Source organism: Hirundo rustica, chromosome 1 (genome assembly GCF_015227805.2).
Source record: "Hirundo rustica isolate bHirRus1 chromosome 1, bHirRus1.pri.v3, whole genome shotgun sequence".
Taxonomy (NCBI): Eukaryota; Metazoa; Chordata; class Aves; order Passeriformes; family Hirundinidae; genus Hirundo; species Hirundo rustica.
The window spans coordinates 3,432,617-3,445,892 of record NC_053450.1 but is presented as its reverse complement, the minus strand read 5'-3'; the positions used below and the strand labels follow the sequence as shown (position 1 = coordinate 3,445,892).

Genomic DNA, 13,276 nt, shown 5'->3' with positions numbered 1-13,276 from the left:
CAGCTCCTGTATTTTTAAGAATATTGAGCTACCACATGCTGGGCTGTAACACTGAAGGGGAGAACACCCCTTGCTTTTCCAGATTATTTTCCACCTTTAAATATATACAGGCATATCAGGAATATGATACCCTAAGCAATCCAGTTCAGTGGAAGGTGTCCCTGCCCATGGCAGGGAAGCTGGAACTAGGCAGATGATCTTTAAGGTCCCTTCCAGCCCAAACCACTCTGTGATTCTGTGAACTTTTTTCACCTGCCTTTGAAAATTAGTAGTTTGATGAGAGAATGTCATTTCTCTTCTTTCTACAAAAACCTCCAAAAAACCCCAGGAACTGAAGAGATGCTTTTTATGGCTTGCAAGTCTCACAGATCAAGAAGCTACAAAGTTATTTTTAAGTTTAACAAAAGTTTAGGCAAGATGACCGTTCAGAAGGAAATGGCCAATGTAGCCCACGTAGTTCAAATGACAGATCAGTTTTCCTAGTTGTAATGCCCTCAGACATCAAGGAAAAAGCACCTAATGCTACTCCTAAACTACACCTATAGATCAACAAAAAAATGCAGGAGCATTCAACTGAAGCTCCCTGAGAAGATGCAGCAGAACACTCATACAAACAGAATGGCTTTTTTCCTTTCTGATACACAAGAACAATTTCATTTCCATGTTATATATACAATGTCTGTGTCAAAGAAGCAGGATATCTTGCTTTGGAGATTATATACCTGCCAACAATCTTCCTAGTATCAGCAATTTCCCTGACACCATTTTCTATGACTGTGTCCCTCTTAGCGATCACCTAAAAACCAAAGGGCCTGTTGGATTGAAAGTTATCCGTCTTAGCAAAACAGCAGAAATATGTATCACGGAGGTGAAGGAGAAACAGCTCTGAACTCTTTTCTCTTATGTATCCAGCTGTCTTGCTTATATTCAACACACGACCAACAGGTCTCATCTGAACACAGCCCCTGAATCAGCAGGGTTCACCAGAAAATAAACCCACAACATTTTATTTGGAACTGCTTCTCTCTTTAAAAAAAGATTGCAACATTTGTGATAGGGCAAAATGCTTTCCCAGCAGATTAAATATATTTCACAACACAGATAGGTTTAAATTTTTAATATTTCTTTTAATCAGGACAAGGGTTTTGACTGAATTTGGCTTAATTATTTTAAGCCAGTACAGACTTTCCATGTTAGTTTGAAGGGCTGAGTTCAAGGACTGTGATAACTCTGCTCTAACACACATGGCACACACTGAACTACATCGATTAATTGTTCAAAAATTACTAAACAGAGCTCTTCTGGAAGATATTCAAGAAACTTCCTCCTCCTTGGGGTGGATAATTCACAGACTTATAGCAGAGCTGCCCAACCACCCTTGGCTGCCACATTTACACTGCTTTCACCCAGTAATTGTGTAAGGTTAGGATGGCAGGAATTCATAGGAAACACAAGCAAAAAGTTCACCACCAGAAGTATCTAAATCAAAGTGCAATACATTATATTATTAATGATCTTAACAAAGTTCAGAGATGTTAGTGAAAAGTCTTTAATTATCCATGATGACTTTCTAGTCCACTGTTACAGGCAGAAAGGAAACATCCCTGTATGATACCAGCACAAAGTTTCAGCACTTAGCTGGGAAAGGAGTAGTGATTGCTCAGGGATCCAGACACCCACTTCAGCATTCCCCAACGTTGTAACTGAGCTTCAGGATGATTATTCCACAAGACCTGACATTTTAAGTTTCAAATTACTTAATGAGAGAGAGGAAGCAGACAATAAAGTCTTACTCCTATCCTGACTACAGTAATGCAGACTTACTGAGAAGAAATATGCCAGCAACAAAATACACATTTCATTGACCCATCAGAATACCCTCGAATCTGGAATGTGCAGATCCAGACTAAATTATTCAATTCAATAACACTGCTTAGATTAGGTTTACATGTGAAGAGGAGGCAAAAAAGCAACAACACAGATTTACACAAATACTTTCTAATGCAAGCAAATACCTTACTCTCTGTTGCAGCTCTACAGACAGAGCCACAGAATTGGCTGCAATTAGGTCATCCCACGCTATCGCTAAGAAGATTTGACGATTTCAGATTTAAGAATGCTAAAAAAAGTGGAAGCTCTGTATGAACACAGACTCACTGAAATATTTCAAAGTCTTTTCAAAGAACAAACACTGGCTGAGATCACACCTGGTATAATGAAAGCTTAATCGGTCCCATTCAAAAGAGAACAGAGCACTTAGAAAAAAGTTATGGATAATAAAATATACACATCAAGATCACTCTTCAAGACATTATAAAATACTTAAAACTTTTATCAGCTTTTTCTACAGGTAACCTGAAGCTTTAACAGATAAACCAAAGAGCCAGAATAAAGAGATCAGAACTAAATGGTTCTCTCATTAATATATTACCTTTCTTGGACTGCAGATATCTCACAGCCCTTATCAAAGTAGGCCAGATCCGTCTCATTTCCCTAAGGTTAAGCCGGTGAACAGTACACAGAGTAATCATCGACTAAGGCATGGCCACCATTCAATGACAAATATAGCTCAAGCTATTTCTCATCTGTCCTATTTTTCTGGGAGGCTGTGATGAAGCTTTTTCTAGAAATCATCACAACTAGCAGCTGTGAAAGATCCTGGTGCCTTTGTCCTCTTATGTAACTCCTGGTGCCCCCTTCTCCCCCCAAACAGGAATAACAAGAGATTACAGGGCTGCTCTCCATGTTTTGGGGCAGAGGGGATGGACAAACAATCTTCCCCGAAGTTACATTCTGAGAACACAGGCGACCAGAGGAAGAGGTGGGATCATTTTTAATTCATTTTAATTGCTGAAATGGGTCAGGGGGAATCAATAGCTTTTATCATGGCCCAATGCAGCCATCCCCAACCCTGATGAGGGCTTACTCTGGGACTAGAGTAAGGAGGAGAAATTGATACCTTAATACTAACCAGCCTGAACAGCAGATGGCAAAAACTTGCTTTTGCTTTCAGAAGATTCTTCTTCCCTGCTTTTAAAAGTTACTTTCTGGGAGGTACCTCCAGCCTGATCCTCACAAGAGTCCAAAGACAGGAATCCCAATTTCATCTAATACTTTTTTTATCCAGTTTATGACCCACAGATCTGGCATTGTTGTTACCCCTTCACGGTAAACATGTTTTACTGAAAGCAAAGGACACTCTGTCTTAGCTTTGTTTCCCACTACGGTTACTCATTGTTTACTAACTATTATTCCCCAGTGAGCTGACAGGTTCTGCACTTCATGAAACCAGGATGTGGTGTTCCAACTTCTCCCATTTCTAAGTCGTTTCTACTCTATGTGCTACTACAATGTCAATGTGTGGCCAAGACTAGCTTAGCCTGAATATTTCTGAAAGGTGCAGAAAGCAGGCAAGACAAAGTCAGTGTTAAATGCTTCTTCGTGTGTCCTCCTAATCGCTAGACAATATAAACTGTAAGTAAAAAGTAAGTTTTTTTCAAGACAACTAATCAGCAGCTATGCCTATCAAATCCTTAATTTAAATACGTTTGCCCTGAACTTGTGAAGTAACTGGCTGTCCGTGATCCAAGATTACGGTGACGCAATACTTCACTGCCAGTTTCTCTTCCAAAAAAGAAAGTACATTGAAATGAAAGCAAGCACGAGGAAAGTTATGCTTACAACCAGCAACACTCAACTTTTTACAGTTGTTTTCCATCTAAGGAAGACTTGATTCTTTGGCTACTAACAGAATTTCGACCTTAATCCGTGTACACTCATATCCACAACCCCAATATACAAGTAACGTCCAGACGATAATAAGGTAAATATTAATGTCTTGGGGTGCAAATTAAGATTATCACGTGAATGACTTTCCCATGTCCATCTAACTATTGTTAAGCCTCAATTTCAAGTCCAACCCTCTCATTATAATAAATTTATGCTCTGTGGCTACTTATTGTCTCAGTTTGGGGATAAAAGGGGTGGCAAATTAGGAGACATCAAGTAAAAAGATGTTGAGTCTTCCACTGTAAACACTCCCTACGATCAGGATCAGACACTTCAAAACTACTACTTCTAAAAGGTCAGTGAAAGCAGAATCACCCTCGCAGTTCCATCAAAATACAAAGATCACAAACAAAGCCGTCAGATCCTCACATCAGTGCAAGTACAAACCAAACAGCTCAACCACTCTGTTCATTTCAAATCATTCTTAAAGGCAGAGAGAGAGAGAAAAAAAAAAAATTAAAAAAAAAAAAAAAATAAATCCCGAAGCATCCCAGCTGTCAGGTGAAGCAGCTCCTGCGGAGGGGCAGCTCCGCACTGCAAGCGCATGACCAGAATACTTCATTTTCTAGCTTGGCTTTGATAGGAAAAAAAAAAAAACATAGAACCACAGGTGGTAAAACCTTAAATTAAGAGGGAGAGGGAAATACATACAGATATATTATATATATATATATATACATACACGCAAATACACGTATAAATAAAAGGTCGGAGTACCTTTAGCCCAGCACGTGGGGAATGGGCTGCAGCCGCTTTTCTCCATGCAGCCCGCACCTGCCCGTCTCGGGGGCTGCTGCCCGGCCACCTCCAGCAGCCACATACACAGAGCGTGCTCGATGCCGGCCAGCTCCGGCACACAATGTCCCGATTCAGCGCTCCGGGCTCTTGCGGGGGGAGGCTGGAGCCGCCTGGACGTGCCGGATCCCGGGCAGAGGAGGGAGCCCCGGCCCTCCCCGGGGCGGTGCGGCTTCACCTGGCTGCGGGGGGAGCGCGGTCCCCCGGCCCGCCCGGGGCTCCAGCGCGCTCCGCAGCAGGGAAGCCGCGCCGCTACCTCATCTCCCCCCGCGCCGGAGCATCATCCACCTCCTCGCCCTCGCCCTCCTCCTCCTCCTCCTCCTCGGGAGCACTGCCGAGGCGGAGTGAGCCCTGCGGAGGAGGGCGGGCAGGGGCGGGAGGCGATTACCCGGCTCCCATTAATATGCTAATCCCCGTCTGCTGCCCGCGCCCGGCAGTCTCCGGTTCACGCTCTGCGCAAAGACAGAGCGCTGGAAATGCCGCCCGGCCCGGCTGCGGAGCGGCCTCGCTTCGCCGCCGCTGATGTTCCCGTTCCCGGCTGCCCCGCACCGCCCCTCCCCCTGCCGCACTCGCGTTTTGACATCGCTTTTACACGTTTGCTGTGTCCGCTTCTCGACACAAGCACCAGCTATCCTAAAAGCGCAAAACTTCCCTCTCAAAGCACGGGAACTTCCCTATGAGCGCTGGAGAACTTCCCCAAACTTCAGCAGGAATTGGGGTCACACCCTCCAGCAGCACTTGCCTCACTCCACGAGATTATTGATGGAGGAACCCTGGCAGTGCTGCTTTGCCCTAAAGTAAGAATATCACAGCCCACGCCAGTCCTTACTCAGTGCCACATCCAGACCCCTCTAAACCCGGGGCTGTTTTATTGATTTCTCATCAGAAGGCAAAGGTCACCTCAAACATTCACCGCAGATGGTGAACGGCCTTTGTTTCTCCTTAACTTCGCAACACCTAACATCAAAACTGCTTACCAACAGTTTTCTTTTAAAATGGTGAGTATAAACACTGCAAAAGCCCATGTTTATAATAGTAACACATCCAGGCAGAATGTATATATGGATATAAAGCAAATATCCGTTTTACTCACAGCAAAGTATTTCACAAAAATTATAAATAACTGATTCAGCTAGAATACATATTAAAATCAACAGGAACAAGACTCACGCATCATTAAAACTTTATATATTCCATGGTAATCTCTTCTCACTCCCAGCCCTCAGCAGTAAGGCGGAAGGCTTATCCAAGACTAGAACCAAAAGGGAATTAATCTAAAGCCAGCAGCCTTCAACTTAACCTATCTGCCTACTTGTAGCAGCACGCACTTGTCTACAGCATATGTTTAATTACCATTCTTTACTGCCATCTCATTTCTCAATATACTGCCTGGCCTTGCAGAATTAGTGGTGTATGTCAAAATTCTTGATAGAAAGAAAAAGAAGAAGAAAGGAAGCAGCAACTGCATTTAAGTATTGTCTGCTTCTCTATTTAAACGGGAAAAAATATTCACTGGGGGGAAAAAAAAGAGAGAGAGAGAGAGAGATTAGGCCACAACCAGGCCCATCAGATGTTCTGCATCACTGCTCAGGCACAAAGCTCTTTCTGGGGCTGAAGAAAGCCAAAGGGAACTGAAGACATGCCTGGGTGCTTTCCTCCCCCCACCACAAAGTTTTCCAAGCCCCTCCGTGCTGCACAGACAGACAAACGCTTCTAGCGACAAGGTCGATTATATTTACCTTCAATAATAAAGCAAAAGATGCTACAGTAATATTTAAACCCCCAATTATCGTAGCTGTGTGGGTACAGAAGGGGCACAGACGGGCTCTACGCCGCTCTGGTTCACGCTGCAGCTGGCAGGGCAGGAGAGCTGCTTTTACACATCCAGCTCTGCAATGGGCTTCCTTGGTGACCTTGAGCAAGTCAGACTTGTTTCCTTAGAAAAAGGAAACTGCAGATCCTTCTTCAGTATTCCCTAAGTTGGTTTGATCTGTGCTCTAGGGTGTAAAACATATTTTAAAAAATGTGCTTCTTCCATAAAAAGAAAATGTTTTCCAGAAAAGCATATAAAAGAAAAAAAATCAAGAAGTAAAAAGGGGAAGGTCTAAATTAAATTTTATTCATGAAAACAAAACCCTTTAAATATCAACTGGTAAGTGCATTGCCAAGGAGACTTTTAATAAACAGAATGTGTGGAGTCTGTATTTTTTACACTTTTAACAGATGAGGTTAATACAGATTATCAATCCAAGTGTCAAGAGATACTGCCTGCTCATATAATACCAGTATTATATTCATTCTTCTCAAGGACATATCTTCTTGTTTTTGTATTAGATTACAAAATGAAGGCGAAAACAAAGTACTTCATAGCATGAGAATTTTTTGAATTCAATTTTAGAAGCTATCCAGCATTTTACGCTCTTATGTATTTTTTCAGTTAAACCAAGCGCTTCCGTGATGCTTTTAAAAAAATACTTAGTATCTATCTGTTACTGTAAGAAGTACACAGTAGACATATGCTCATGCTCTTCTTTCAAGTAACATGATCATCTTTTTCTGCACAAAAAAAAGCCAAAAGCATTAAAGTTATGTTCTGAAGATATTCGTAAACTTCAAAATTCCAAGTTGCAGGGAGGAAGGCAGGCAAGGATGGAGCAGCAGACACAGCACAAAGTAAAAAAAACCAAAACCAAAACAAAACAAAACAAAGCAAACAAAAAAAAAAAAAAAACCACCACACCTTGAGAAGTTAAATACATCTCCAGTACATTTAATATTGACTATTTACAACATTTTATAAATACTGCTCATCAAGTAGGTATCTGAGTAGCATTTATGTAAAGCAATCTGTTTTAAGTAATGCCAATCAGATTATAGCATTTACTGAGGTACGAAACATCTGTAAGAATTAGGGTTGTGGAACAGGAGCGTTGGTTCTTGTTGTGCAAGATGCATTTGCTGACTCACACTGATAGTATCTGCATAGTAGTCTCTGTGTAAGCGATGATGATCACAGCTATCAAAGAAAAACCTAAAAAAATATATTTATTACAAAAAAAAAGAATTCATAAGTTTTTACAAAGAATATGTAGAAGCACTGGCCATTTTTCTGAAGCACCCATTCTAACCAGAAAAAAAAGGTGAGACTAACCCCATAACAGCAGACAGGCCAAGGTCAGCTAAGAAATGGCATTTTGCCCCAAGGAAATTCAAGTTAAGACTTTTCTGCTGTGACTATAATTTTGGTTGCTCAATTTCAGCCTGCTTTTAAAGACTACTGATTATCAGCATCAGTTTTTGGAAAGCAAGAGGGGAGGAAAAAAGTTAGAAGCATTTTTAAAATGGCATCAGGGTATTTAGTCCTTTAAATTTTCCTTGTGGTGCTAAGACTGTCTCCTAATTGATGTCACCTTCAAAAACCCAAAAGCTTTGGGGAACAAAGGGTTAAATATCAGGGTTTTGTTTTATAAAATTGTGAGACGCATAAAAGGTTGCTTAATCTTTTTCCACTCAAGTTTATCCAAACAAAGTAAAGATCTAAAAGGCCCATCAGACAAACGGGCAAACCTTGGCTTTCTTCATGGTTATGTCCAGAGCCAGAGCTCCTGGGGGGGTCCCAGAGATCTCATCAGCACAGAACTGACACCAGTTTCTCCCTCAGTAAATGGCATCATTAGGAACTCTCTGCTATTCAACTTTTTTTTTTTTTTCCCCCCTCACATAAGTTAATATCAAATTCATCAAATTTTGATCACACTGGCTAGCAAGTTGGAGTATTGTTAGGAAGGGGACCAGGACACAACCAAACAAGGAATACTTATCCAAGTTCTGCTGCCCTGAGAAACCAAACTGAACTCAGGATTTGGAAACTGTGACGAAAACAGACGGATCAGTACCAGAGCAGTGTTGGGGAGAAGAACAAAAATTTGCTTTTCAGTTCCGCTTCTGCAACACCTCAGCCACCAGATGAACAGAACAGCAACAGAGATCTCCTCCAAGGGAGAAAAGAAAAGAGCAGCCCATTCACTTGTCAAAAATTAAGAGCTACAACACAGAGCACAGCAATGGCATCAGCATTAGGGCTGGAAGAGCTCTGGATGAGGATGAGAGAGTGGGGAATGTTCAGCCTGGAGAAGGCTCCAAGGAGACCTTAGAGTCCCTTCCAGTGCCTGGAGAGGGACTAACAAAGGCACATGGTGATAGGACAAGGAAGAATGGCTTTGAGCTGAAAGAATATGTGTTTAAGTATTAGGAAAATATTCTTCACTGTGAGGATGGTAAGACACATCCAGAGAAGTCGTGGACACCCATCCCTGTAAATGTTCAAGGCCAGGTTGGATGGAGCTTTGAGCAACCTCGTGTGGTACACGGTGACTGTGCCCGTAACAGGGCAGTGGGAAGTAGATGATCCTGAAGGTCCCTTCCAACCTAAATCATTCTGTGATAATGATTATTATTTTGGATTCAATAATTCACAGTCTTAGCCACTTCATGGGCTACCATTTATCACTCTAATAATTACTAGAAGCTGACAAACACAGGCATTGTTTTGAAGGAGATCTACATATTCATGTAGGGTATGGAAGAAGAGTTCATTGCATTAATCTTGCTGATAAAGAGTTTGCAAACAAAGTCTACCCTCAGAGCAAGTGCAGGATTTTTTTTGTAAAGCCACAAATGCTTTCCACCACAACAATTGCAGCCCATAAACTGAGAGTGCCTGATGAGTGTTCTAAAAATTAAAACATGTTTATTGATCAAGTGACAATCTTCTTCATCCAAAACACTTTGCTTTTCCATGTTAGTACCCAGAATTCCCCAAAAATGCTGTCCAGACGCTCTAACTGCGCTATAATCCTCATTCATCTTAATTCCCTCAAGTTAGTTCTTTGTGTGAATTTTTTCTAAATATTCTGATTATTTTTTGGATGTATGCATTATTTAGGAGTGGAAAATATTATCTACCCTAAGTTTCCTCTTAGCCAAAGTCAAACAAACATCATCTTTCTTCACAGCAACTACTGAAAAATGGTGCATTATAACAAATGCAAAGCAACAACTGACCTCTGCCTTACTCTAAACTCACGTTTGCTAAGGCTGTTTTGGAAATCTACCTTGGATTACCCAGTCTCTAAATCTATCATCCTTGCCCCCAAGCAGCCCCCTTCTGCTCCACCCACACCTTCACTAGCTCAGTCTCCTGCAGAACACCCTCTGCCAAAGGGCACAGAGGAGAACAGGATGATGGGCTCCAGCACCTCCAAGGGTCTCTGGAGACTGAGAAGCTCTGTCATCATTACCCTGCCAGCAGAGATGGTCTTCCTTATTTAACTATGAGCATTCTGACAGGCAGAACTGAAAGAAAAATTATGTTTTGTGGGCCTGACATTTCTAAGTGTGAAGAGATTTTAGCATGCTAGGAGTGCTGTTTCCCAAGGGAAAAGTTCTTGAGAAAGCCTTCTCAAAACAATCTTAGTAAAACAACTATCCTTTCCCAAAACAATCTTTCTCCAGGTGGTGTTTTGCTGTTCTCTAGTATCACCAATGGGATTAGAGAGGTGTCGTTCCTATTCACCAATCACGTTAAGTCTGTATCAGAACATCTTATAGAAGGTGGTAAGAATTAGACAATAAAGCCTTCTATACTCTTTGCCTTCTGAAACACTTGGAGTCTTTCATCTTTCTTTTGTGTCCTACAGTGACAATATTTTACTTCAAGTGTCAAAATCCAAGCCCAGTTTTTCAACAAAAATGATTCAGCACAACTGAGAAGCAGCATCACCTCCATGAATTCATTTTCGACTTTGCAAGATGAGCAAACTCTTAATTCCATGCTCCAGACTACATTAGGCCATTTTTCTCCTGAAGACGATAGAGAGCACTTACATAAACTCATTCTGGAACATAAACTGCTGAGGATCTCTGCTTAAGACATTCTTCTGGCAAAAAGTCAGTCCAATACTGAATTTATTGTTCTATTTCCCCACTTGTTGAGCTTAATAGTAGATAATCTTGGGTATTCCCAAAAAGTAAAGAGTTTTAAAACAATACTTTGTGACTTTCTGAACCACGATCACGTGTTTACCCTTATGGTCATTTGAGCTGCATTTTAAAATAGTTGATAGAATTCACTGGTTTTATTTTCAAATCCTCATCTATTGGTAGCAGTGAGGTGGGGAGCAAAACAGATCAGGGTGTTGGGAGAAAGCAGGAGGAGTGCAGTGTTAATGAGGTTTCCCATACCTCCCCTTCCCAAGGGTTCCTGTGATGCTGTGCAGCAGCAGGCAGCAATGCAGCCTCCCAGCCCTTGCCATTAAGACAACAGATGTTAAAAGGGCAACTAAGTTAACTTTATTTTTATTATTCCATAAATAAAGACTAGCCATTTTTTAAACCCATATGGGTTGTATTAGATTTCAGGCATGAAAGTTGTAGCAGATTTCCTTGTGGGTGGACTAAGCTGCTCATCTTCTCCCACTTTTCTTCCATTTACTTTTTGAAGGCTTTACTGAAGAGAAGGATAAAGTCAAGGCTATGAAAGCTGAAAAACGTTTAAAACTACCCCTTTCTTAGTACACTGATTCAAAATATCCTTCTTCTTGTTCTAGGCTATTTACAAAAAAATCCACCCAACGAAACCATTTCTATCCTCAAAACATCTTCGAGAAGGTCATTTACTATTCCATTGCTCAAAGCTAAAATCTGGTTCATGCAGTCCTGGAGAGGTAAAAAAAGAGAGAAAACGTGAATGCTACACATGCTATTCCTTATTTTACTGCAAAATAAAATCTGATCATTTTGGTCTGTGACAGATTCACTGTGCTTATCAGTGTGCATTGCAGATCTTCAGGCTCTGATGTGGGGTGACTGGAGGAGTGAGACAAAGCAATCCAAATGGTCACCAGAACCTTTCTTTAACCTTATAAAACTTCCCTTTCTTATGGCAAAACCCTTCAATTTATGAGATAAACATATAGTAGAAGGTATCTGAAGGGAGAGGACCCCAGCCCTTTGATGCTGTTTCAAAGAATTGCATTCTGTGAGGATTACTTTTGTTCGGTGGAAGGGATCCATGAGTGGATCAGTTGACCTTACAGATGTTTCTTAAAATCCATCTCTATCAATTCAAGGGAAACCTAGATATAATTAGCCACATCTTCTAAGAGGGATATAGGAAAATGAAGTTGCTTATGGGTCAGCAAATCTCTTCAGTGTCTTGTTGTATCTGGGCTGCTTTCTCTCTCATCTAAAACCAATTAAACAAAACAAAGTAAGAAAGCAGTGCAGCCGCATTATTCAGTTGTTTACCAGAAATGGCATCACCTGAACGTTTCTTCCCTTGTCCTGCTTCTCCTCCAAATGCCAAATACAAAGTTAAAATAACTGCTCATAGAAACATTTTAGTTGAAAATATCTTTTTAGAAAAAAGTTGAACCTGACTCCCAATGCTACATAAGCCAAAGATACAACATCAGCAACACCTCAGACTCCCAAAGTATTAAATGCAATTAGAAACTGAATAAAACAATAATCCATGACCTCAGAATAATGCACTATTATTCCATTTATATATGAAAACGCACTGGTGGAACAGTTTATATCGTATTTCTTAGTGAAGGATGAGCACAGCACAGATCCTTTATGCATAAACAAACTCTTATAGGCTAAAACAAAGAGCTATTTAGGTTTAAAATTCCAGAGTCACAGAATAAATCAAGAAGCCGATGCTGATACCTTTCAAGTCTAAGAAAGCAGAAAATTAAAAATTAATTATTAATTTTTACAGAACATCTTTTTAAAGTTTTATAACACAAACATTAAGGCTGCTCATTACCAAGCAAATTCAGTGCCTGAGCTATCTGCCTGAGCTATCAAGCAAAGAAAAGCCTATTTTAAAAAATAAGAAAATATTGTTAAATAGGCACTAATCTCCCTTTCCCTCTGTAATTAGCAAAATTTGGATTGAAAAATTCCAAAAAATAGTTTGATGCTTTGTTTAGGAGACCTTCTAGTAGAGGCCAGGTGTAGCTGAGCTTCCGAGCCACAGAAAATTCAATTCCTATTCACTTTAACTCCTCTTCCTATTTTGTACCAAGAAGGGACATTCACTTTCCAGGAGCTTTCAGCTAAATCGCTGCTTCATGAGACCAGCAATAAACTTCCAAGGAGCAGCTCCTCAGGCAGTCATTTTATGCTGTTACAGGGAATCAAAGGTCATCCTCAGCTAACACAAAATCTTTTATTCAACACAAAATCCACCACCTTAAATAGCTTCATTTGCTCCTCCAATTACACAAGACTGCACAGTTCTGCTGAACAAGTTCTGTTTACCTAGGAAAATGCCTGCAGAGTGGTATCAAAGAGCTCAGAAACACAAGAACTTGTTGCTTCTTTTTAAAAAAGGCTTCCAGGAGCTCACCACCAAATGCAGCTCAAGTTAGTGGAGGTGCCCAGCTGTTACAGGATGGAACAGCATTCAGTGTGCCAAAGGCAGCACATAACCCCTCTCTGCATCTGTTCAGAGCAGTAAATTGATGAGAAGACCAATGCAACCTCTGCTCTGTAGTTCCAAACTCAGCTGAGCTTTAAGTGTAGTAAGCTTCACTCAGTGACTTAACTTCAGCACAAAAGGTGAAGCTGAAAACAGATGTGGAAGAATGCTGATATAAAAATCAAAATAAGAAAGACCAAG

The 13,276-nt window shown here is 40.9% G+C and overlaps 1 protein-coding gene across 18 annotated transcripts in view; it reads right to left on the bottom strand.

Moving 5' to 3' along the window:
- Positions 1 to 13,276, bottom strand: part of PTK2 (protein tyrosine kinase 2) — a 189,863-nt gene that overhangs the window by 126,115 nt on the left and 50,472 nt on the right. For 4 of the 18 annotated variants that reach the window (XM_058424047.1, XM_058424061.1, XM_058424092.1 and 1 more), the window contains exon 1: positions 4,507 to 4,739. The exons of 6 other annotated variants lie outside the window; for them this stretch is intronic. In XM_058424047.1, coding sequence (XP_058280030.1) covers positions 4,507 to 4,609 — 103 coding nt within the window. In that variant the 5' untranslated portion in view covers positions 4,610 to 4,739. Of the gene's footprint in view, positions 1 to 4,506; positions 4,741 to 13,276 lie in introns of those variants that run through there. 8 more of the 18 variants (XM_040085845.2, XM_040086099.2, XM_058424075.1 and 5 more) reach the window with 4 other exon arrangements.